The sequence below is a fragment of the Chionomys nivalis genome, chromosome 4, assembly GCF_950005125.1.
Source record: "Chionomys nivalis chromosome 4, mChiNiv1.1, whole genome shotgun sequence".
Taxonomy (NCBI): domain Eukaryota; kingdom Metazoa; phylum Chordata; class Mammalia; order Rodentia; family Cricetidae; genus Chionomys; species Chionomys nivalis.
Window position 1 is genome coordinate 72,699,828 of NC_080089.1, and position 25,021 is coordinate 72,724,848.

General features: G+C 41.0%; 2 protein-coding genes across 2 annotated transcripts in view; both read right to left on the minus strand.

Moving 5' to 3' along the window:
• Positions 1-11,530: 11,530 nt before the first annotated feature.
• On the minus strand, positions 11,531-11,968 carry LOC130873437 (60S ribosomal protein L26-like). Its single transcript, XM_057768274.1, has one exon. It carries the CDS (start codon positions 11,966-11,968, stop codon positions 11,531-11,533), a length of 438 nt encoding a protein of 145 aa, XP_057624257.1.
• An 8,056-nt stretch (positions 11,969-20,024) lies between these two features.
• The window catches only part of Unc13c (unc-13 homolog C), a 427,544-nt gene continuing 422,547 nt past the window's right edge, over positions 20,025-25,021 (minus strand). Inside the window, exons 31-32 of the mRNA XM_057767059.1 lie at positions 23,874-24,033; positions 20,025-21,740 (exon numbers count right to left, since the gene is read on the minus strand). Coding sequence (XP_057623042.1) covers positions 21,455-21,740; positions 23,874-24,033 — 446 coding nt within the window. The 3' untranslated portion in view covers positions 20,025-21,454. The remainder of the gene's footprint in view (positions 21,741-23,873; positions 24,034-25,021) is intronic.

The window sequence follows — 25,021 nt, forward strand, 5'->3', positions numbered from 1 at the left end:
CCACATTGGATAGGATCTCTTTCTAAATTTATTTTTATTTCTATGTGTGTATGTGCATCTCTGTGTTGGTATGTGCACGGTGTATGTGCAGTGCTGTGGAAGCCAGAAGAGGGAATCAGTTGTCCTGGAGTTGGAGTTAGAGGTGGTTTGAGCCACCCAACATTGATGCTGAGAACTGAACTCCAGTCCTCTGTAAGAGAAGCAAGTGTTCTTTTTTTTTTAAATTTTTTTAAAAATTTTTATTTATTTATTTATTAAAGATTTCTGCCTTCTCCCCACCACCACCTCCCATTTCCCTCCCCCATCAAGTCCCCCTCCCTCATCGTCCCTAAGAGTAATCCGGGTTCCTTGCCCTGTGGGAAGTCCAAGGACCACCCAGCTCCATCCAGGTCTAGTAAGGTGAGCATCCAAACTGCCTAGGCTCCCACAAAGCCAGTACGTGCAGTAGGATCAAAAACCCATTGCCATTGTTCTTGAGTTCTCAGTAGTCCTCATTGTCCATTATGTTCAGCAAGTCCGGTTTTATCCCATGCTTTTTCAGACCCAGGCCAGCTGGCCTTGGTGAGTTCCTGATAGAACATCTCCATTGTCTCAGTGTGTGGGTGCACCCCTGCATTTTATTTTTTATGCTTTAGTGCGTAAGGTTTTCTTCTTTCCCCACCCTGTCTGAATGACATCTAGGGGTTTCTCTGGCTTTGGTATTACATCCTGTTCTTCATAGTATTTACCATCCTCTATGTTGTTTGTGGGGACTTCTTTGTTCTTTTATTAAAACATCAAAGTTTTCCTTATGTTTGGCTAGAACGTTAGGAGAGGGCTCTCGGTTTTTACTTTAGTACTCAATATGGATTTTTGCCTTGCATTTAAGAGATGCACCATAAGTATTTCTTAAACAAATTATTAATTTTGGTTTTAATGTTAATTTCTCTTTGGAGGACACAGTTGGACTTTGTCTTTGTTTTTCTTTGTCATGGATTTGAGTCTCAGTTGCTTTTCTTTTCTCCCAAACCTTACTAAAGCAGAGGGGAGACAAAAGTATTTCAAATGGGAATGTGTTAAAATACATCTGGAGCTAACTGCTGGTGCTTCCTTTAATTTTCTTTCATCCTAAAGGAAAAGCCAGTGTTGATTAGCACCCCATTACTGGGAAAACCTGATTGGCAGTGGCTAAAAACAGACCTTTGCTAATTGTGGCTTTCAGAAAGGATTGCATGTGTTAGGAGTTAGACTGCATTGGGTACAATTACTAGACCAGTCATTGGGATGGTGGTCCTACACACTCTCTGCTTCCTGGGAATTCTGCATTTGTAAGATGTGTAAAGTTATTATGGTGCAGAGTGCCCCCCCCCAGTCCCTCAGAATTCCCTGATGCCCACACCTAGTTCACAAGTGCTGTTAGAAGTTTGACTATTATTATCTGACATTTTTCTTTAGTGAACCCAGGGAGAACTCATAGCCTCCCAGACTGAAATTAAGCTGCTTTAAAAGGAACAGTAAATGCCATGTAGGATTACACTTCAGATTTCTGTGTCAATCAGCCAGGCTTACTATTCTAAGAACCGAGTCACACAGGGAAAGTTCCTGAGAGTAGTACCCCCAGCAAGCACAGCTTCTTCTGTGGATTCCATCTTTTTCTTCCTTTTAAAAAAATATTTATTTTTATTTAAGTGTGTCTGTCTGTGTGTGGGTATGTGCACATGAGTCTAGGTGCTCATCAAAGCCAGAAGAGGGCATCAGCTCCTTTGGATCTGGGGATCCAGGTGGTAGCAAGCCACCTGACGTAGGTATTCCAGAACAGACTTGAATCCTCTGGAAGCAGTGTGCTATTTATCCGCTGCAGAGCCATCTTGCCAGCTCCCGGTAGACTTGGTCTTAGTTTAAAGGAATTACTCATAGAAGAAATCTCACTCAGTTTGTTCAAAGCTGGTGGTTTCAGTCCTAATGTCTAAACTGGATGCGTAGAACTTCCCAGCATGCTTTTCTCCCGAGTGTTACCAGTCTCCATTTCCAGATGTCTTTTCTGCCATTATTTTGCTCTGCATTCTAGGATATTGATTCCTGTGTCTTGTGTACATGATGCCCCAGTGCCTGTCAGCTTTGGGTTGGGATTTGCTAAGGGGAGGAAGCAGGAGTTTACAATATGGGAAGAGATGGAGACGGAAGGGTGTTTCTTTCTTTGTTTTCGATCCCATGATGTGTATATCCGCCTAAGATGTAGCTCCTGTTGGAACTGTCTATGATCCCCAGTAACCCATTCTCCAGGGTTGCTGTCTGTAACTTCTTATGTCAAGAAGCTTTATAATCACTCGTAGCCTACCCTAGCCCTGTCTACCTTTTGGGAACTGTCTCTTTATTAAAGACCCTTTCGTCTTTCTTTGGAGTGAGCGGTCTTTCTTCTACAGTGACATCATTTCTATGAAGATGAACGTGAGAGAAGGGGGTACTTGGTTTAATCATGATCTCTGTCAGCTTCCACGGATGTCTGTTAGAAATCAGATCATTCAGTGACAGACTCTATGTTACTGACTGCGAGGTTACCATCTTAGAGGGACTACACACTAATGGAAGACGGGGATGCAATGAACAGGAAGAATATTTGGAGACAAATCAAACTATGATTCTCCTAACTCCCAGGATGAAGAGTACACCATGAGGGGACTCAGAAAGTACTTTGGTATGAGTCAAGACGGAAGGAGAACATAATTAAAAGCAATGTTTCTGTAGGAGTCCATTTCTTTTTAATATTTCAAAAATGAGTGCCACTCCATAGCCTAACGAAGACAATGAGAAAATGAAAGTGAAAATTACCATCTTACAGTAGTATTATGTAAGGGAATACTTAGCAATATATAGACTAAACCAAACATTTGGTGGTGCATTGAAAAGCAAGTGTTATAGGGTAGAGGTCAGATGACTCCGTCATTCGAAGCCACTTCTCCTCAGTGGACACACACCATAACTCTGTTCCTGGAGTTGGAATCAGTCTGTGCCCCCAACAAGCAAGGAGTGATCATTTGTTCTCAACCAATGAGTTAAAACTGCCAAGTTAAGCTGGGCAGTGGTGGTGCATGCCTTTAATCTTAGCACTCGGGAGGCAGAGGCAGGTGGATCTCTGTGAGTTCGGGGCCAGCCTGGGCTCCAAAGCTACAGAGAAACCCTGTCTCGAAAAATAAAATTGTCTGGAACTGAACTTGCAGCCTCTGCAGGAGTAGTACGTGATCTTGACTGCTGAGTCACATCTCCAGCCCCAACAAATTTTACTTTTTTGGTATAGGGTGAGTGAACGCAAACCTCATCTGTACTGAGCTCCTCCATTTTATATCCTTCAGTCTATTTTTCATTACGTGTCTCTGTGTGAGTGTGTGCAAATGAGTTCAGTGCTCACAGAGGCCAGAGGCAGGGCTCAGAACACCTGGAACTGGAGTTTCAGGTGGTTGTGAGCCATTTGACTGGCATGCCAGGAACGGAACTCAGGTCCTCTGCAAGGGCAGAAAGTGCTCTTAACCACTGGGTCATCGCTCCATTCGCCATGTTGCCCATTTCTTAACACATTCACGCAGTTACTGTTTTAGCTGTCTTGTTCTTTAGTTATCCTACTAACGTGAACAGTGTATACAGCACGTTTACAAAGACAGACCTTCAGAATGTGCACTCGGTCTGAGCTGTGCTCTCTTACTCACAGGACTTCCAGTTTGAAGAACTTCCTTTCACATGGCTTGTAGAGCTGGCTGGTGGAGACCCCTTCCCCAGCTTCTGAACATCTGTGACTCCCTTTCTCTCTCCTTCATGTATGAATGACAGCTTTTCTGGGAACAATATTCTTGGTTCAACTTTTCTCTTCCCTTCAATAAAAATCTCAGTCTGTTCTCTCCTGGCCCGCAAGGTTCTAGTGCATAGCCTTTTGTCAGTAATTGTGACTTCTTTCTCTCTGAGTTGTTTCTTTCCTGTTGCAACATTGGTGATATCCTCTTTTCTCTCTGAGAATTAAGATGTTTTGGCAGTAAACTTTATTAAATATGTTAAATGACCGTGGACTTTTCTACACCTGGTGTTCTCTACGTGGCTGCCAACTTGACAAGCCTGGGAAGAGGGAGCTTGATGGAGAAATTGCCTCTGTTGGGTTTGCCTGTGAGTATTTTCTTGACTGATGACTGATGTGGGAAGGCCCAGCCTACTATGGGTGGTGCCATCTTTAGGCAGGTGGGCCTGTGCGTGTGTTTTTTTCCTTGACTGATGATTGATGTGAGAAGGCCCAGCCCACTATGGGCGGTGCCATCCTTAGGCAGGTGGGCCTGGGATTTATAAGAAAACAGGCTGAGCAAGTCACAGGAAAGAAGCCAGGGAGCAGCTTTCATGGGAGTTGTCTCGGACTCACTTGCTGTCCTCCAGCTTCCTCCCATGGCCTCCCTCAGTGCAGGACTGTAACACGTAAGTTAAAATGAGCCCCTTCCCCCTGCATTGGCGTTGGTCCTGGTGTTTGTCACAGCCACAGAAAGTAGACCAGGACAGTTGGATGTCTGTCCTTAGGTTGGGAAATTATCTGTTATTTCTCTGAGTAGCTTTGTCTTCCTTGGCATTCTCTAGTTCTTCCACACACCAAATAAGTGAATGTTTACCTTTTCAGGGTTTATTCTAGCGACTATGAGGTTTCTTCTTTATTGATAACTATCCCTACCACTCCACCTTTTCTTTCTTCTGAAGCTGTGTTGTAAAACAGCTCCTTTTCCAGCTCACTAATTCTTCCCCCCCTTCATCTATAAGGATGCAGGTACACCTGAGGTTTGTTGAGTGTATACCTGAAGGATTGGCTTTTATTACCTCTTTATCTTTATGCTTTTCTATTGGGATATTGAAATACCTGTTTTTTTTTTTTCATGCTTGCTGAGGTTCTTTAAAGCAGGTGTTTTAAATTCATTGGCAGTCCCGCCACGTTGATCGTTATTGCTCAATTTCTGACACCTGCTTTCACTGTGAAGGAGCTCATGGTTTGGTCCTTGTTGATATCTGACACAGTCTAGGCATTTAAAGGTGAGGCATTTATTCTGATGGTGGGTATGGGAGATTTCCTGTCCTTCTATTAATTCTAAGCAGGTTGGTTTTATTTCTACCCTATAGTTTCTACTTTAACACTGGATATCACCCAGGGCCATCGCACTGTGAATCCATGAATCCATGTTCTATTGTCACTGCTTCACGTTCTATACGGCGACCTTTAGGTGGATACCACGGCAAGCATAAGCTTTTCCTTAATACATTATCATTGTGCTGTAAATATTGAACCCGAGAGCCTGACCTTGAAAGATTTGTCCCTGCAGCCTTTTCCTAGGCTGGCATAGATTCATAGTTCTCATTTACAGTGTTTGTCTAGTAGGCAGGCACCGCAGAGTTCTGCTTGTCTCTGGGCCGAGTAACTAAAACTGTGAGGGCTACTCATGTGTTATACTTGTGGCCACGTGTGTTGCTGTGTCATGCTTAGGGCCCTCAGGCCACCAAGAATAGTAGAAAACTTGGAGGAACCAAGGCACACAGTCACCGAGACTGCCTATCGCTGAGGAAGACTCAAGGAACAAGACTTCAGCAGCTAGCCATGGGTGATATTGGCTGGGAAAAAAATCCGATAGGTAAGGGTTATGTGCCTTTCTATGGCCATGGGCACAGCTCCAGAGGCTGTGTGGACAGGCAGTCATGGGATAGGGGTTGCTAGTGTCTGGTCCATATTAAGTTTAACTGGCTACAATCCAGAGTCTTATTCCAACCTTTTCCCGTGAATAGGGTCTTGTTCTGTACTATGCTGAGTTTGTGTGGGTTTTCATGAAGTCGCTTGGCCACCTAGACTGACATTAAACTGGGTTAGCCTGACTTAGCCATCAGGATGACTGGCTCACAGCCATTGGAACCCCCAGCCTCAAGAGGACATCAAGGCTCACACAGCAGCTGTGGTGATGAAGGCTGTACCATTAGCTGTTGAGTGCTGGTCACTACCTGCTTGGTGGGGCCCTAGCAGAATAAGTGGATATATCTGTAAAGGAATGCAGCACCTGCTGCATGGGCTTGCTTTAGGTGTCAACACAGTCACGTGACAGTGCATCTAACTGCATACTTGCTGCAGGTATGGAGTAAGTGTGAGTTGTTCATTTCTCGAATCTTGAGTCTCCATGGTACAAAAACTTGCAGCTACTATTCAGTGCATGGTTTTATTTAAATAGCAGTAATTACAGCAAACAAGAAAAAGCATGCTTTCCTGTTCAACGATACAAACACCACATGTTTTATCTTCAGTGGGTGTTTTATAGAGAGGAGTCTTCTACTGTGCCCTTTTCCTTACTGAAGCATCCATCAGCTTATTTCAGTCACCGTGGAACAACTGGAGAGCAGGCCAGTACACTCACATTACTAATCGCCATAAAGCAGGCTCTGTCTGTGTGGAGAATTAGTGGAGTGTTCCTGTACATGATGGGAGATGTAGTTCATTCTTAGGGCTATTAAAATTTAATATGGACAGAAGTGATTCTTCAAGCTAAAAGCATACCCGTCCTCTATTGGTACAGCTCTAAGCTGGCATTTGATTTGTCCAGACTGTGCCTCCCTTGCTCTGGCTTGCCATGGATGCACTGGGAGAAATAGGTAAGCAGGCAGGCACATGGGTTACCAAAGGGTAAGTATGTATGTGGGGATGAGGGGGTGGGGAGGGTTTGCTAAGGTTTCCTGTGACCATTGAGCTAAAAGGAAAGGAGGAGCTAGCTAAAGACACAAAGGCCGAGGGACTCAAGGTCAAGACAGAGGTTGGAATAAATTTCATCTCAGACATCTGTGTGTGTGCGTGCGAGTGCGCGAGTGTGCATTTTAACAGTTAAGGGAAATGTTTACACAGTCGGTACATTTGAAAGATAGTTACTAAGAGAATACTTTTCCTCTAGTTGGGTGGGCGTGGGGTGCATACCTTTTATCTCAGCACCAGAGGCAGAGGCAGGTGGATCTCTGGGTTCAAGGCCAGCCTGGTCTATAGGGTGAGTTCCAGGACAGCCAGAGCTACTAGAGAAATCCTGTCTGAAAAAAAACAAAACAAAACAACAAAACAAACACACATACACACGACTGCACGCACTATGGCCCTTGAAGACGCTGTCTTGAGAAGGGAGCTGGGTGTCTTGTGTAGTAGCCTGAAGGACATCTAAAGAACACTGGAGGGTCTGGTCAGTCTGCATTTTCAGGGCTTACCAGCTAGAAGATTTTTTTGAAGGGGAAAGAAGTATTTAGACAGTACTCTGTGGGCTTTGAAATCCATTTTTTTCCCCAAAGGCAACCGTTCTCACTGGGCAGCAATATCTACATTCCTCACTGGTAGGTTCAGCAAAGAGGCATGCGCACTGAAGGGTTTAGGAACTGGCGGTCCCCTGTGGAACCCATGCATCCCGCTTCCCTAACCAGTGTCATCAGTGAGCAGTCTGAGCCCAGAAAAGTATTGTAATAAGAACGCCACTCCCATGAGCTCCGTTCCTGTTATTGTGTCAGAATCTGTGCAATCTAAACAGTAACCGCATATGAAAAAATTAGAGCTAGTACTGCGTACCTCCATAAGTCATAAAAACCACATCAGTTTGGGGCTGGGGAGATGACTCAGTTAGTAAGCTGCCTGCCACGTAAACATGAGGATCCAAGTTTGGATCCCCAGCAGCCATGTAAAAGCTAAGCCTGAGGGTTGGGGGCGAAGCTCAGTGGTAGAGTGCTTGCCTTGCAGACAGATGCCCTAGGTTTATCCTTGGTATTCCCCCAAACCAATCATCATCAACAACATCAAAATCCTCTCGCTTTTTGATTTTCAGCACCTACCAGCACCTGTAACTGGAACTCCAGGCGATTTAATGGTCTAGCCTGGGCACCTGCACTTGTGCACATACTGGTGGGGGAGGGAGAGAGAGAAGACTCCTAAAAGCTGGACTAGGCGGTGCATGCTTATAATCCCAGTGCTAGGGGGCTAGAGGCAGATATAGTCAATTGGCGAACTCCAGGGACCCCACCCTTTGGCCTGCACACATGAGTATGTACCCACATGATATGAAAACACACATATACAACTTATCGCTTAAAAGGAGCATAACGTTTTCGACATGGGGAAATAGGCTTGTGTATGTTCCTTGAATAGCTTCAGCAGTTTATGAGTGACATTAGAAGTCTGTTGAAGTGTGGTTGATTTTCCCATGTTTGCTCATCAGGGACAAATCCATCTGAAGCTCAGTGGCGGCCAGCATCATGGCGGTAGACGAAAACCGCCTCGAGGATGTTGGGTGATACTCTCCCCTGAGATGCCTGGGAGCATGCAGCACACTTGGTCTTCTTAGAACTGTCATTTATCACATGTTTAACTCAGCTGCAACTCCCAAAGCCCCGTGGTTTTGACAAGCTATCAGTCAGACAATGTCACAAGCTTTTCTTTTTCTAACTGACCATCTCCTCTCTGTATAACCCAAGCCTTTCTTGATAAAATAACCAGGAGTATGTCTAAATCTCCATTTCAACCCCACAAAGCTCTTTCCTTAATATTACTCAAATGTAATTTTCTGTAGGGGAGGAGGGCACTAGTACTTAATAGAGTACCTGTGTATACTAGGGCATCATATAGGCTAATGTCTCCTAATACTCTTAGGAAATCAATTCCTTAAGTTCACTTAAACAGAGTGGAAACCAGAGTTCAGAAATTAGAAATCAGAAAATAGAATCAGAAACAACTATTCAGGGTTAGTATTGAGCCAGGATCTGGGCTTGGGTCTCGGTGGAGTTTCCACTTCAGCGTCTAAGGCTCTGCTGTCTGTCAACAAGGTACAATCCAAAACATGAAGGTTAATACTGAGCCAGGATCCGGCTTTGGGTGTCCATGTTGTTCAGATCATATTCCTCATTATTCTTCCAGGCTTTGCTATCTGAACAGAAGATAATCCAAAACAGTAGGTTCCATGGACTCGCTCACTACAAAGGAAAGTATTCTATGTGTGAATGCCAGCTCTTACTGAGTCAGGCTTATCTGATTATGGCTGGAGAGGCATGCCAATCAGCTGGGCCAGAGAGGTCTTAGCAAGACTGAGGCTGAGATAAGTTTATTTCAAGCAATCAGACTTTGTACACAAAACAGGGTGGTGGTTTCCAGGATACAATGATGGTTGCACGCTAGGTGGGGCACATGGGATTAATGTCTAAGACTAATTAATTGTTCAGCCAAGCTTTGATATGCTTTGCTGACTTCTAGGGAATACAGAGATACACAGGCAGCCGGAATGCTCCACCATCTGAGGGGGCGCCTCAGTTTCTCAGGAACTGAAAGGCACATGGTGCCCCTAGAGCCATGGGCCAACCATCTCCATGATTCCCAGCAACTATAGATTCAGGTTTCCAGAGGGAACTCAGCAGGTAGCATCTTAAAATGGTGAAGCAGTTTGTACCATTGCTGCCATCAAACAGAGGAGTCCCAACCCCCTACCCACGACCTCCCCTCCATCTCAGTGTAATCTTCATTCCTCTGACAAAGCATGGGACTGGAGACAGTTAGGAAGGGTGGTTTTGAAATAACTTTCACTTATCTAATTAAATAAAAATATAGCAATGAAAACAAATGATATTTACTGCGATACAATGCTTAGAGGAGGCATGTGCTCGAATCAATTAGTGCTCTCATCAGGAGTCATGGAATTACTAGGGATTTTGAATTCATACCATGTTTAATAAGAACTACAAATTAAAAAATTTCCCCAAGTCTTTGTATTTATGTAAGAAAACTGGGTAAGCATTCTTGTGAGACCCTTCTTCCCCTACCACAGATGATTAAATACTTTATTAACCATCACTTAAAAATATGCTAAATACCTGCTTTAGCATACATACATTTGCAAATAGCATTGCACTATAACCCATAAAGACATACAGTTGTAGGCTAATTAAAAACAAAATTAAAATATTGTGCAGAATATTTGCTCACAGTAAAAACAATTACTGGGTAAGCTAGATGCTTTTTGTAGCAAGATCTCTTTGTGGTCCAATGAGCAACAAACTCGGCTCTGGAGCCAGAAGCACCATGGAGGGAAGAACATGATAGGTGCACATGAAAGATTCGTAGTGGAAATAGGCATGTTCCTTGGGACAGCTTTTAAACTATGAATATTGAGATAATATCTAGATGCTGTATGCTATGTTGAGACTTTAAAAATGTTTATTGTTTGATAGTTTTATATGTGTATGTAATGAATTTTAGTTTCCACCACAGATTTCCTTCCCTCGTCCTCCCTTCCCCTGTGGAAGCCCCTCTTCCTGAGAAGTCTCCATCATCCTCTCTTGAGTCTTTCTGTGTGTTTGTGTGTATATGTATGTGAGTATATGTGTGTGTTTGTATGTATGTACTTGTGTGTTTGTATGCATGTGTGTGCTTGTATGTATATATGTGTGTGTTTGTGTGCATGTGATTTGTATGTGTATGTTTGAATGTGCATCTGCATGTGCTTGTGTTTGCATGTTTGTGCATGTATACACATGTTGGCATGTGTGTGCATGTGTCTTTGTATATGCATGCATGTGTTTGTGTATGTGTGTGTGTGTGTGTGCAAGCATGCACGTGTATGGGTTTGTGTATGTGTGGCCCACTGAATTTAAGTAGGGCTTCTTTCATGAGTATAGGTGGGAGGCTATTTACTGGGGCATGGATAACTTATCAGGGGCTATACCACTGAAGAAAGTGACAACCCCTCCCCAAGCAACCATTAACCTCTGAGAGAGGTGGGCTCTCATAAACCCTCCCAGCTACATACAGTGCTGTCATCCGTACAACAACCGCATCATGTCCAGAAGACAGCCGGAATTCTCTGGGTATGGTATTGAAACACAGTGAGCAGAACAAAACTAGTCTAACTTTCTGAGCATCTAGTGTGTATTTGGTGACAGAGAACATGCAGACAAATATTAACCAGATATTCACACACTTATATAATTGCCTCTGCTCTTTAGTGCTATGAGAAAAATAACCTAACACAGACATGAAAGAGGAAACTATTGTTCGATAACTGGGAGCCAGGTAAAGTTCCTCTTTAACGAAGAATTGTGATGAGGTCTCAAAGCTGAAGAGAAATTAAATGAGGGAAATGTGATATGTTCAAAGGAGGAAATGAACTTTTAGGCAGAGGGAGCAGCTTATGCCAAGATCCTTAGTGGGAGGTATGAGAGAGGGGTGTGAACAGGAAAAATGTGAGAGGTGCCGGGGGCCGGCAGGGGTTCCTGTTCAGACGGGGTTAGTTTTACATTTGTCAGTGTGGCAATGCGAAACTGCTGTGTGTTAGTATTTAAGCAATGACTTTTTGGACAAAGCAGCAAAGTTGTGGAGTGAACTGAAGGAGAGGTTGCATGGATTCAAGAGGAAAGGGCTGAAGACTTTGGTAGCAACACAAAGTGTGGAGAGCTGACAATGTTGGCAGGTCTGAAAGGTGTCCAGTACGGTTAAATAGATAATTTTTTTTTTACTCAAGCAGTCTAATGAAAACTGTATGAGACGCCCCTACTCCTGCATCTTCTCAATTGTTTCTTCCTTGTATTTGCCCTTCTCCTTTCCTACTTGCCGAGACTTGGCTTTCCTTTCCAGGATCTTCTTTCGGTCTTTGTCCAGCTTTAGCCGGGTGATCACCACCTTTCTGGGGTGGATGCCCACGTGGACAGTTGTGCCATTAGCCTTTTCTCGCTGCACCCGTTCAGTGTAGATGACGTATTTCTTCCTGTACACTTGGATCACTTTGCCAATCTGCTGGCCTTTGTAGTGTCCCCGGACAACCTGAACCTCGTCATCCTTTCGAATGGGCATCGAGCGAACATTGTACTTCTGTCTCAGCTCTTTGGAAAGGGGGGAAGACATGATCTTCCTCCGAATGTGAGAAGGTGCATTGAAATGCCATTTGCAGTTCTTGCTCTGGTCAGAAGTCACAAAGGGATTGAACTTCATTTTGGCGGCTGCAATCCCTAAATAAATAAATATTGACCATTGATTGGGTTCAAGAAGACAGCCCACCCTTCACCACTGAGCTCTTGGCTTGCTTAGTCCACCAGAGGTAATTTCTTTGTAAAGAAAGACTTGAGGCTGCCAGGATGAAGAGAAGCTATTGAAGTCAGTTTTCTATGTTGAAATACAGGTAACCAATTGGCCATGGACACTGAGGGCCATAGAAATGTTCAGAACCAAGTAGTAAAAAGTTCTGAGGTCCTTGGGGGAGAGGGGAGATGGTAACTGAAGCTATAGGTATGAAAGAAGGTGAAATATCCCTGGGTGCCTCATTGTCTAATTCTAGGAAGTAAAATGCTAAAAACGTGTCTCACAAATACTTATCTTTAGACTAGTGTTATGAATGAAAGGATTATAAAATAATTTTGAACAAAAAAGTATTTCAGTATTTTTCATCTTACTGCAACTTGGTATTTCATTTTTCATAAACAACTACAATGGAAATAATCAATTTTAAGTAACATTTGTTTCAAAATAACAAACTAATAACATTGCTAAATAATGTTCTATGTTTACCACGGTAGGAGTAGGAACTGAATGGTGAGAATCTGGTTCTCTCCCATCTGCATTGCCAAGATGAACTCTACAGGAGAGAAGAAATGAATCATGGGATTAAAAAACCCCCATGAATCCTTGGAATTTGCTTCTGTGAAACTTGAAAAATTTCTCAAATAAAACTTGTTAAGAAAGCCATTCCATCTGATAGTGCTCAGGATTAGTTCATATTTGAAAGGGAGACTATTGGTACGAGCCAAAGCTTTTGTGAGTAAGCCTTTTTAAAGATAATTGATCTTAAAATTAGAATGCCACTAGCTCTGTTTGATTTTTTTCTTTTAAAAGTGATTTCAAACCTAGGGTTTATCTTGTGATTCAAATAAAACATTATAGAAAGGATGAGGAGTAATTTATACTGCTTTAAAACATGTTTCTTTCTAAAATATTTAAAGTTTCTTAATTTTTTTGAGAATCTACACATAAACATTATTAATAATGTTTTATTAAACATAAAACTACTATTCCTTTCTCCACCAATTCCTCCTGTGTTTCCCCCTCCCAAATTCATGAGCTCTTCTTTAATTATTATTACATGTATGTACATTATTATATGTAGGTATACATGTATAAGCTACTTCCAGAATCTAATGTTGCATGTCACATATACATGTGTCCAGGGCTGACCAATTGAGCTTGGGAAACCTTGTCCCTGGATACAATTAATTTTCCCTTTCTCAGGAACCACTGGATCTCCTGTCACTCCTCATCTGGTGTAGGACCATGGAGAATTTGCCTTGTTGTGTTGGCAGGTGTCTGGAATTGTCATTATACTACTCTTGTTCAGGGAGCCATAATGAGGTTTCAATTTTTTCAAATCTTCATTTTCCATTTCTTACCCCACTCCTTATTTTATATGTTACTTTCAAGTGGTTAGATCATGTATCTTTGTCTTAGAGTATATATAATATATAATTTTATATATTTTTCTTTTATTGGAAATAGATTTTCTTTTGTTGGAAATATTTTCTTTTATTGGAAATAGATTTTTTTGTTCAATATATTTTGAATATGGTTTCTTCTACTTCTTGTCCCAACTCCCTCTCATACATATCCACACCCTTTCTGTCTCATTAGAAAACAAACAGGCCACCTGAATAAAAATAATAAAATAAAATGTGATAAGATAAAGAAGAACCAAATTGGAATACGACAAAACAAACAGAAGGAAATGAGCCCAGGAAAAAGGTATAAGAAACAGATATAAATGCAGAGACACATTCAGGTGCCCCATAGAAACACAAAACTAGAAGTCATTATATATATATATATACACACACACACACAAAACTTGTAGGGAAAAATAAAATAAAGCCCCGACACAACATTATGAGACAAGGAACCTCTAAAGACACTGTTGAGTGTTAGGTTGGAGTTCTGTTGGCTGTCTACTGCTGGGTCATGTGGTCTACTTTTTTTCCTTTTTAAAAAAATTTATACCAATCCCAGTTCTCTCTCCCTCCCCTCCTCCTGCTCCCTCCTCCTTTCTTCCTACCCCCAGCCACTCCTCAGAAAGGTTGAGGTCTTTCATGGGGAGTCAACATCTGTCACCTCATTTGAGGCAGGACTAAGGCCCTCCCCACTATATCTAGACTGAACAAGGTATCCTTCCATAGGGAATGGGCTCCAAAAACCCAGTTCATGCACTAGGGAGAGCAGATTATACAATGGTCTACTCTTAAGAATAGTTTTGGTGGGGATGGGAACATGAGGGATTGATTGGGTTGGGTGATGGAGGGATGGAGAGTGAAATGTAAGAGACATCTTGTTGGGGGTACATTTTGGGATCAGGTAGAAACCTTATGCAAGGGATACTCCCATGAATCTGTAAGGATGACCCCAGGTAAGACTCCTGTCTAGTGGGTAGGTAGCCTGAACTGGCCATCTATGTAATCAGATTTGTAATTGCACCAGTTGTCATCAGAGAGCCTTCATCCAGTGACTGATGGAAACAGATGCAGAGATCTACAGCCAGCCACTGGGCCAAGCTTGAGGAATCCTGTTGGAGAGGGAGGAAAAATTGTATGGGCCAGGGGGTCAAGGTCATCACAAGGGAACCCACAAAGCCAGCTAACTTGTGCTCATAAGAACTCACAGACACTGAACCTACAGCTAGGAGCCTGCATGGTACCGACCTAATCCCTCTATCTATGTGTGACAGTTGAGTAGTTGTATAACTTGATTTACTTGTGGGACTCCTACTGATGGGAGCAGGGCCTGTCCCTAACTCTATGGCAGGCTTCCAGGAACCTATTCCCCATATTGGATTGCCTTGCCCAGCCTAAATAGATGGGGAGGAGCTTAGTTTTACCTCAACTTGCTATGCCATGATTTGTTGACACCTTTTGAGGCCTGCCCCTTTCTGAACAGAAACAGGAGTGGGTGGGGGAGGTACAGGAAGGAAATGGGAGGAGAGAGGAGAAACTGCAGTCGGGATGTAACATAAATGGATAAATTTAATAAATAATAATAGTTTGCTAATAATATTTCACTAGCATTGTTCCCTTTTAGTCAACAATTTTATTAATTTGGGTTTTATCTTTCTTTTTGTTAATTTGTCCATCTATCTCTCTAAAGAATCTCTTCCTTCTTTCCTTAATTCTAAATATTGCTCTTTAAGACTCTCTTTTTCTTTTAAATTTTTTTTTTGATTTTTATTGAGCTCTTAAATTTTTCTCTGCTCCCCTCCCTGCCTCCCACCTCTCCTTCAACCCTCTCCCAAAGTCCCCATGCTCCCAATTTACTCAGGAGATCTTGTCTTTTTCTACTACCCATGTAGATTAGATCTATGTATGTCTCTCTTAGGGTCCTCATTGTTATCTAGGTTCTCTGGGATTGTGATTTGTAGGCTGATTTTCTTTGCTTTATGTTTAAAAACCACTTATGAGTGAGTACATGTGATAATTATCTTTCTGTGTCTGGGTTACCTCACTCAAAATGATGTTTTCTAGCTCCATCCATTTGCGTGCAAAATTCAAGATGCTGTTATTTTTTTCTGCTGTGTAGTACTCCATTGTGTAGATGTACCACATTTTCATCTAAGACTCACTTTCGTTACTAACCTGTACTAGTCATTGCTGTAGGTTGCATTTGGGTTTGTTGTTTTCCTGGATTTCTAGACCCTTAAAACACATCATTAGGTTGTTTATTTGAGATCTTTCTGTTACTTTAACATAATTCCTGACAACTTTAAACTTTTTTTGGAACTGCTTACGCTATACCCAAATATTTGGGTAAGCTGTACTGCCATTTTACTTTGATTCTTTGAAATTGCAAATTTCTTCTCTGATTTTTAAAAATTGCTCCCTGTTCATTAAAAAAATATGTAATGATCAGTATTCAATAACTTGCCTAATTTCTGTGGTCACTCTTGGAGTTGGCTTGTTTTTTGCATTATAAGCTGATAAGATACAAGGACTTAGGTATTTAAATCTCTCCTCCCCCTTGTTGTTTGAAGGCTTACTTTTCATAACCTTTTTGTTTGCTTTACTAATTGGATGACCCAACACTTGGTTCGGCCATATTTACAATGAATTATTCTTAATGAATTGTTTCCTTGTCTAATGACCTTCCTGATCTTTCCATGAGTTCTGAGACATATTCTGTCAGACCTGAAAATAGGCATTCAAGCTGGTTGTATTTGCTTCATAGGTTGGTGTCTTTTCATTGATGGTGCTTTTGAATGACTTTATTGAGATGTGGTTCTTGGAGACAACATATAGTTGAGGCTTGTTTTTCTTAACTCATTTGAATAATCTGCATCTTTTAGTTGGTGAGTCTAGATCATGTCAGTAAGTAGTCCTTGCAAATACTGCATGAGAACTCTGTTCTGTAGGATGATAATTTGATGCTTTGTGCCATAAATTCTATGCTAGCATTAATAATTTCTCCTGGGAGTTGTAGAGAGATCTCAGTGGTTAAGAATGCTTCTTTTCTTGACCTTGCAAAGGGCCCATGCTAGATTCCCAGAACCTACATAGGGTAGCTCACAATTACCTTTAACTCCAGCTCCTGGGACTATGACGCCTCTAGCCTCTGCAAGCATTTGTATTTATGTGCACATATACACAGATGCACACTTACACATTCTAAAATGATTTTTAAAAACCTTTAATTTTTTTTCTATTTTCTTCATGTTCAAAATTTCCTGATATAGCTTAGCCATTTTAAAAGAAAGTTATTCAACACTGCCTTCTTTAAATTTATTATACTTCATTTTCACCTAAAATGTCACTTAAAGTTTTTGAGATTACAATTTAATTACATTTCTTCTCTTTCTTTCCTCCCTCCAAACCTTCCTATATATCCTTCCCCACTCCCCTTCATATTCATGAGCTGTTTATTTACTAATTGTTTTAACTTGCACATATAGGTATATAAACATGTACATTCCTGAATATAATCTGTTTGGTCCATAAAGTGCTACTTGTATGTATGTTTTAAGGACTGACCATTTGGTATTGGACAACCAGTTGGTTTGCTCTTCCATGGGGAAGGCCATCTCTCCCACTCCCAATTTCTCAGTCCTGTTGTTCTTTATGGAAAAACCTTCTGCGCTTTTACCCACCCAGTTTGCCCTGTTCATTGTGCCATCCTGTTTGGCTCATGTCTGAGGGCAGTCATGCTGGTGAGACTTTACAAAATTCTTTTTCTTTTAGTAGGACCAAATGTGAGTTCTAATATTTTACAAAATTTTAGTTTCTCACTTTACATTCTAAAATAGAAAAGCCTTTTCATTGGCATTAAGGTAATTCCTAGAAATCCTATCTCTATATTATAAATTGAAATATTTTCAGTTTTGTAGATTTGATACACTATCATGTTTTCTTTATGGCAAGTAAAAGTTATTCACAGTGTACAACATGAGTTTTGATTTATGTCTGCAGTGTAGAATTACCAAGTCAAGATTTTGAATACATGTGTAGCCTCACAAACTATTTTTGGTATGGTAAAACGCTAAAAATCCACCGTTTACAATTTGTAAAAGTCTAGAATATAGCAATCTGTAAGTATAGAATACAGTTTTATTAATTACATTTACCATTATATATAATAGATCTCCTGGTTTTAGCTCTCCTAACTCCCATTTTACTTCCTTTGAACTCCCATCCCTTAGCATCTAGTAACCATGGTTTTGTTCTCTATTCCCTGAGTTCAGTTCTCTCAAATTGTGCACGTGAGTAAGCACTCTCAGGGATTCTCTCCACCTGACTTTTCTCGGTAAACCTACCTAGGTTAGCGATAGGATTCCCTTCTGTCTCTAAAGCAGTCCACAGTTATATACGTACATTTCCCCCCATCAGTCCAATAGACCAGTGATTAATCAAATAGTCAAATCCTTAATTGTAATCACCACGATGGAAAGAGGAAGCAAAATAACAATAGATGGATCTTAAAAAAATCATTCTGTATACCATGGGAGAAAACAAACAAGCAAACAAACACAACCCGCAGGCGATCTGCAACATGGAAGGTGGATCTAAATGTATCATTTCAAAGTTGTTACAAACTGAAAAAATGGACATTTAAAATATTTATTAAAAGTGGTGATATCTCCCTGGGAGGGTCTGCTCTTTTCTGAAGGGAATTAGGAGAACAGTGGATCTGGGGGAGAGCGGAGGCTGCGGAGAGGAACTGGGAAGAAAGGAGGGAGAGGAGGCTGTAGTCTGGATGTATTGTATGAGAGAATTAAAAAAAAAAACTGGGTACCTCTCTTCTTCCATGTCTCATACCACAGGTTTTGAGCCTGTCAAATACTGGAAGCTTGGGCTAGAGACTGCTGGTCAGAGATGCTTGAGCCAGACACAGCTGACCGGGGATGCTTGAGCCCGAGACACTGCTGACCAGAGATGCCTGAGCCAGAGACATACCTGTTGAGAGATGTCTGAGCCTGAGAGACTGCTGACCAGAGATGTCTGAGCTTCAAGGACTTGCTTCAAAGGTGAGTTAGTGAGTGTCAGCACAGGTAATCCAGGAGCAGGGAGTCCTGTGCACTCAGGAACCTTCCATGTGGTGAGGAGAAAATCAGATCTACCCATGTATATTCCCTAAGTTTCCTAGTGGTATGATTATTCTTCATTATTTGAGCATAAAGATTAAAGGCACTAAATTAGTCCATTAAAAAGGCTAGGTTATATAGTCATTTATTTATATAATTTCAAAATCTTAAAAGGATAAAATAATGTCCTTTCAAGCATTAAAATGAGATCAAATGCAAGACATTAAGCTAGGACTGTCACTTATAAATGTGACTTATTAAAAGTAGAGTTAATCTATAAAGTAATCCAGAAGGGAATGACTCCAAGAAAGATGTGACTGGGATAATTTATTGATTACCTTGAATAATTCATCTGAATGCCTGTGGATGATGGCTGCTACATTAAGGTCTTCAGCATTTTATCTTGGTCAGATTTAATTTACATGAGTATTTTTGAGCACTTGTGAGGTTTACCAGCACACGAATGACTGGACTTGTCCTTTGTGTGTTTTGTCTGGAGCAACATGAACAAACTGCCACACAACCACAGAGCCACTGAGTTGAAAGAGATCACAGCAAACTTGGCAGTGACTATAATGTTTTAGAGAAGTGAAGATAATAGAAATACCATTGTCTTTGGAGGATAGGTTTATAGAAAAAAAGAATTTATAACCACTTTAAAGTTAGTACCTGCACTTTATGATAGTAACAACTAGAGTTAATTCATACCACTACTCATTTAATACACACTGTATATATACATATGGATGTATATATACACATATTTAATACACATACATAAATTTAAAAGACAGAATGAGGGGCTTGAGAGAAGACTTGGTGTTTAGGAGCACTTGTTGCTCTTCTGAAGGACTTGGGTTCAGTTCCCATGTCCCACACCACACAGCTCACAGTGCGTGTAACTCCAGCTCCAAGGGATCCATTCCTTTCTTCTGGACTTCATGAGCAGGGGCACTCATGTGAGCATACACAGCCTCACATACACACATAATTAAATACTTAGAACAAGTGGTCTAGTTAATATGAAAAGTACCCTAGCTCATTGTTTCTGTGAATTGATCAGTGTAGCTGTGGTCTTTCCCTTAGTCTAATGTTTCATGCTCTGACATAAGTGAGCTTCTACAAAGCTAAGTCATGAGAGATCTAGAATGAATTCTTCAATTATAAAACGACTACCAACTATAGTTGAAGTTTTCCTCTGGTAATGCTGATACTTTGAATATGTTGAATGGTGATTTTCTTCACAGGTTTAACACAGCCCACCCTGGGCAGTTGTATTAGTTCTTCCTAGTTCCAAGTTGTTTCTATTGTCACAAGCAGAGTGAATGTTGGCATCCCATTATTTGCTTCTAAATCCTCGTAGAAGAGGATTGTAAGTGGTGAGAGACGAGTGTGCTTCATCATTATCAGGTAATGAAAGAAGTAGGCAAAACACCCGAAAGTGTTGCATGAGCTCAATACACATCCATTTATTAATGCATATGCCAGAGATTGCATCATACGAGGCATTTGGAAAAGTCATTAACAAAGCAGTCGCCTAAGATTTGAACACAAATTAGCCAATCTCCCCAGCCTGTGTGTTTCCAGACCCAGTAGCAGAATGGTTGAGGGGGATGACACCTGCTCCTCACATACTGGACCAGCGTGTTTACATAACATAGTCAACATAACAGTGTCGTGTTCCTGCACGTGTTGGGAGTCCACTCACAGCTGTGGCTGTAAGTGACAATGACAAAGGATGTTCTGCAGCCAAATATTCGGATACAGATGCTGGAAAGTCAAATCATAAAAGTCCAGACAATGCATGTATTTGTAACCAAGTTGCATTTGGGGCATATAAAGAACACGAATTACAAAATCATGAGCAATTTACTTTGAGTTTATTTTACATTTTTGTCTCCTAAAGATATATGAAGATGTGACTTTTGGTTTCTCTGCAATATATATAATAATGCTGCATTCAACATAAACCATTGAATATTTTTAAAAGAAATATCTTGTTGTAGAGTTAAGTAGTCATAAATGCGTTAGTGTTTTTCTGGCCAACAAGTTACTTATCACAGGAAATTTAGACAAACTGTCTTTGCAGTCCATGACTTTCCAAAGAATGGAATCGGGTAAAGCTGAGACATTCTGCTTCATGGCAAATGCATCAGGTTACCACTCTTTCCTTTCCTTTTTATTTTTAAATTACCAATGTGATGTGGGGGGTGCCTTGGCAGTTTTAAAGAACACAGTTTCATCAATATTATCAAACATTAACAAACTAGTTAGCATTGCTTTGTGTAAGTTTGCTTCGAAAGCATTTCTTCACAGTGATATTTTAGAAAGGATGGGAAGTGGTCAGCATAAAATATTTCCCACCTTTTCTATTGTAATTTGTATGCAAAAGTCATCACAATATATCTGCAACTATAAAATTACAAACTTTCTAGAAGTTGCTGCGTTACTAGGTGTGGTAGAAAACCGGAGCTGCAGGGTGGCTACAGTCAGGTGAGGTTAAACCAAACAGAAGGGAAGTCATAGGTGCTGTCTGATAGGTCACTCTAAAGAGATCTAACAAAGACAACCAATGAATAAACTCAAGACATTTTTTAGTTTGCTTCATGGTGGAGAAACTGGTTATGAGAAGAACATTGTAAAAGGTAGTCTCGATAGTTCACTTTACATCATAATTTTGGCACTTCATGGAACATTGATTTCTCAAAGACCAGAATTGGTATAAAAGTTTCTCACATACCTTGTAGACATTATGGTTGATTAGTGGCAAACATCAAAACACAGTGAATTTAAACATTCCCGTGTGTTTTCACATGCATGGAAGGGTCAAACAGTGGGAGTTTATGGATTCTCAAAGGCGGCATTTTGAAGTATTTGTTTCAGGCACTCTCTTCAGTAGACCTTGTTTCAGATTTAAGCCTCACAAACTCTTTAGCGACATCGTCGTTGGTCCTCTGAGAGAGTATTCTAAGGATGGTCAAGCCAGTTTCATCCATAGAGAGGTTTTTCAGAAGAGGGTACCACGCTCCATAGCTCCCTTTCTCGGCGATGTTCTGTAACTGAATGACTGTCATCCCAATTATTCGATCTTCCCGGGCGAAGCAGTAATCCTTAACTGAGAGGTGAAGTTCATAGGCTCCTGGACGGTTCTCACTTCCCAGAATGCTGCATGAATTAAAGACACAACATGATTTAAAGGTATGAAATGAGCCAAACTTTTACTCATGGTGCTTGGTGTCAAACCCATGTCTTGAGATGCCTGCATCTGATTGCTGCATTGATGGTGAGTATATCAATAGGGGTGGGAAGTAAAATATGTTACATTTAGTTATTAGATACAGAGGCTCTGGATTGATAATGGGTAATAGAACCTGGGTAAGGTATACTGTTGGGAGAATTTCTGTGCTATTTCTTTGTCAGAAACTAAGAATCTTCTGACTCCCAGCAAAACTTTTCTTTCAAGGAGCCTTAACTCAGAATGGGCAAAAAGCATCACCCCCAAGATGCTAAAATTGGTGCGCATCTCTAGGGCACATCATTTTTTTCTTTCTAACAACAGTTAGCCTGTACTAGTACAACCAAAGAAAGCTCTCTGTGTAGGATGGTATGTTAGAGAGGTGAAGGGTGGAGTGCAGGGAATTACATAGCCAGATGTCTGGACATCTGGTTACGGTGTCTCAAGATACTACAGTTGAATCTTTGTCCAAATTATTTACAGAAAATAGATGTATATGTTGAAGATATTTAAATTAGATCAAGGTTCTTGTTTGATTTGAAGTGGAAAGTTACAGTTCTGTGAGTTGATTTGTTAACAGAATTACTGGAATTCTTAGGATTCTTGATGCACATGGCAGGAGAACAGGGGCTCACCATGTAGCTTTGACTGGCTGGAAGCTTATATAGACCAAGCTGGTCTTGAACTCACAGATCCACCTGCCTGTGCATGCTGGAATTGAAGGTGTGAGCTGGTCAAAGCACAGCACTCTTTTGTTGCACAGAAATCTCCTGGGCTCTGTCCTATTTTCCTTTCGCCCTTCTAGGTCAGCTCATTTAGACTGAGAAGATTTGTAGATAGAAAACTCTCAAGCTATCCAATCATGTATTTGATATATCCTCTTAACATTTCAAGGGACCTCCAAGCAAATATATTAAAACCAAGATTCCATTTTTACCATCTCAGTCAATCATCATCCACCTGACCTCTTGGTCAGGCCTCAAACCAGAATCCTGCTTCCTGTAGTCCTGTATCTTCTCCTCACAGGGGATCTGCTCCACGTCACAATGGAATGCTGACCCATGGCACCACAATGTTAAGAGTTTTCCATGTTTCAGCTTCCAGTGGATTTTGGGGAAAAAAAGCCCTCCCATAAGGACATCAGAAAAGGTAAGGGTGAGGTCAGAGTTTCTGCTACATTGGTTTCCTGCTGTGTCTGCTTTGAGTAGGCAGTTTCCCTTCATGGAAGACCACCGATTCTCATAAGAGGACTGTTAAATTTTCACTTTCCCAACTTTGGTAATACTCTTTCATGCCTAGCCTTCAGATCCTGTGGTGGTTTGGAAAAAAATAGTGCCCAAAGGGAGAGGCACTATTAGAAGGTGTGGCTTTGTTGGAGTGGGCGTGGCCTTGTTGAAGGATGTGTGTCACTGTGGAGGTGGGCTTTGACATCTCATGTAAGCTCAAGCCACACTGAGAGTATGGGACCACTTCCTCTTGCCTGCACTCCACTATGTTGCACCATAATAGTAACAATAGACTAACCCTCTGAAATGTAGGCTACCTAATAAAATATTCTTTTAAAAGAGTTGCTGTGCTCATGATATATCTCTTCACGGCAATAGAAACCCCAACCAAGACAGACCCCTAGACTATTGGAACTTTCAATACAATCAACACTATCATTTAAAGACATCTACCTGGTGAAACCCTCTGGGCCCTGTCAAGAAGTGATCATTGTACATCCCTGTGTATGCTTCCCCAAAGGCATTCATTCTTGCCTTCTTTCTCATTGTGTATCATTCCTTTAAACATATTGGCTTAGCTCCTATCTTGGGGTTCTTCTACTTGACCATGACAATCACACATTTTTATCTTTCATCTCTAGAAAGACATTTCCAAGACAGCAAAGGCCATCTACTACCTGTCCCTAGTGTCTCTGACACTGCCTGATATGCACAGTTGCCGAGTAAAGGGATCAAAGCCTATATTGTTTGGGAGACCACCCATGGGTTTAACTTTCCACCCCAAATCTTCCAGTAAGTTCATCCAGTTAAATGAGTGGTGTTTTGTTTCTGACTTACAACTGGAAGGTTTCATTGTACTTCGGTGACCATGTGTTGCTCTTTGTCTTTGTCCCTTGTTTTCTCCTCTTGTCCCCCAGGCTTGGTCCCAGCATGAAAACTTCCACAAAGGGGCGGAACATGGCCGTGGTCTGCCAGTTTAGGTCGTTGATAGCAATCACTGAAAAGCAGAAGCCAAGTTTCAGCAAACTGTTCTGTGGAAACTAGCTTCCTCCCCATGGCTAGAAGTTGTACTTGAGTGTGCCCTGACTGGACCCACAAGGAAACGTTCCACAGGTTGAAATACTCAATACCTGGGAATGCCTTGGTAATGGAAAGTTCAACTTGACATTCATGTGAGTGACATTTATAATGAAAAGTTATAATGAAGGTTAAAACCCTGGTGGTTTTTCATACTAACCACTAGGGAAACTCCATTATGCAATATTTAGAAAATAAAGTTGATTCTATGTTATTGTACATACTTTTAATAGCTATACAAAAATTAGATGATAGTGTATTATAAATATTCTTATAATCAGTATTATTTACAACTTCATCATAGTTATCTAATTTATTATTTCTTTCCCAGTTGCTAATTCCATCATATACTAAATGCTATGGCTGTTTCCTAATTTAGGACTCACATAAAACAATTCTAAACAGATATGTTTATATGTTCCTGCTCAGTTTTGGCTACCAGTAGAAAGAGTCTTAAAATTTTTACTGCTAAAGATTAAGCTTTTGGCTCTCCCCCCAACCCTGTAAGTAACTAAAACATTACAGGGTTGGGGGGAGGGCATGCAAAAACAAACATTAAAAATTTGAAACCGCAGCAGAGTGAGTGAATTTAATTTTTTATTGTTGGTGGTTTTAAAAATTCCCTCCCCCCCCGTATAATTATTGCGAACACCTTGCTTTGTGGTCACTGTAACATTGGGGGGGTGGGGCAGGGAGGAAAGTAATAGTCCACATGTCCCTGGCATTTGTTCAGAGCAGTGTGCAGAATGTAATGCTCTTTTGTAAGAAACGTTTTATGATTTTTAAAATAAATTTAGTGAATCAAAAAAAAAGATTAAGGTTTTGGGCTTGATATATATTTATATATTCTTAAAACTTTGATCCTATATAAGCATGACTACTACTTGGAATTTTTCCATATGTACTTG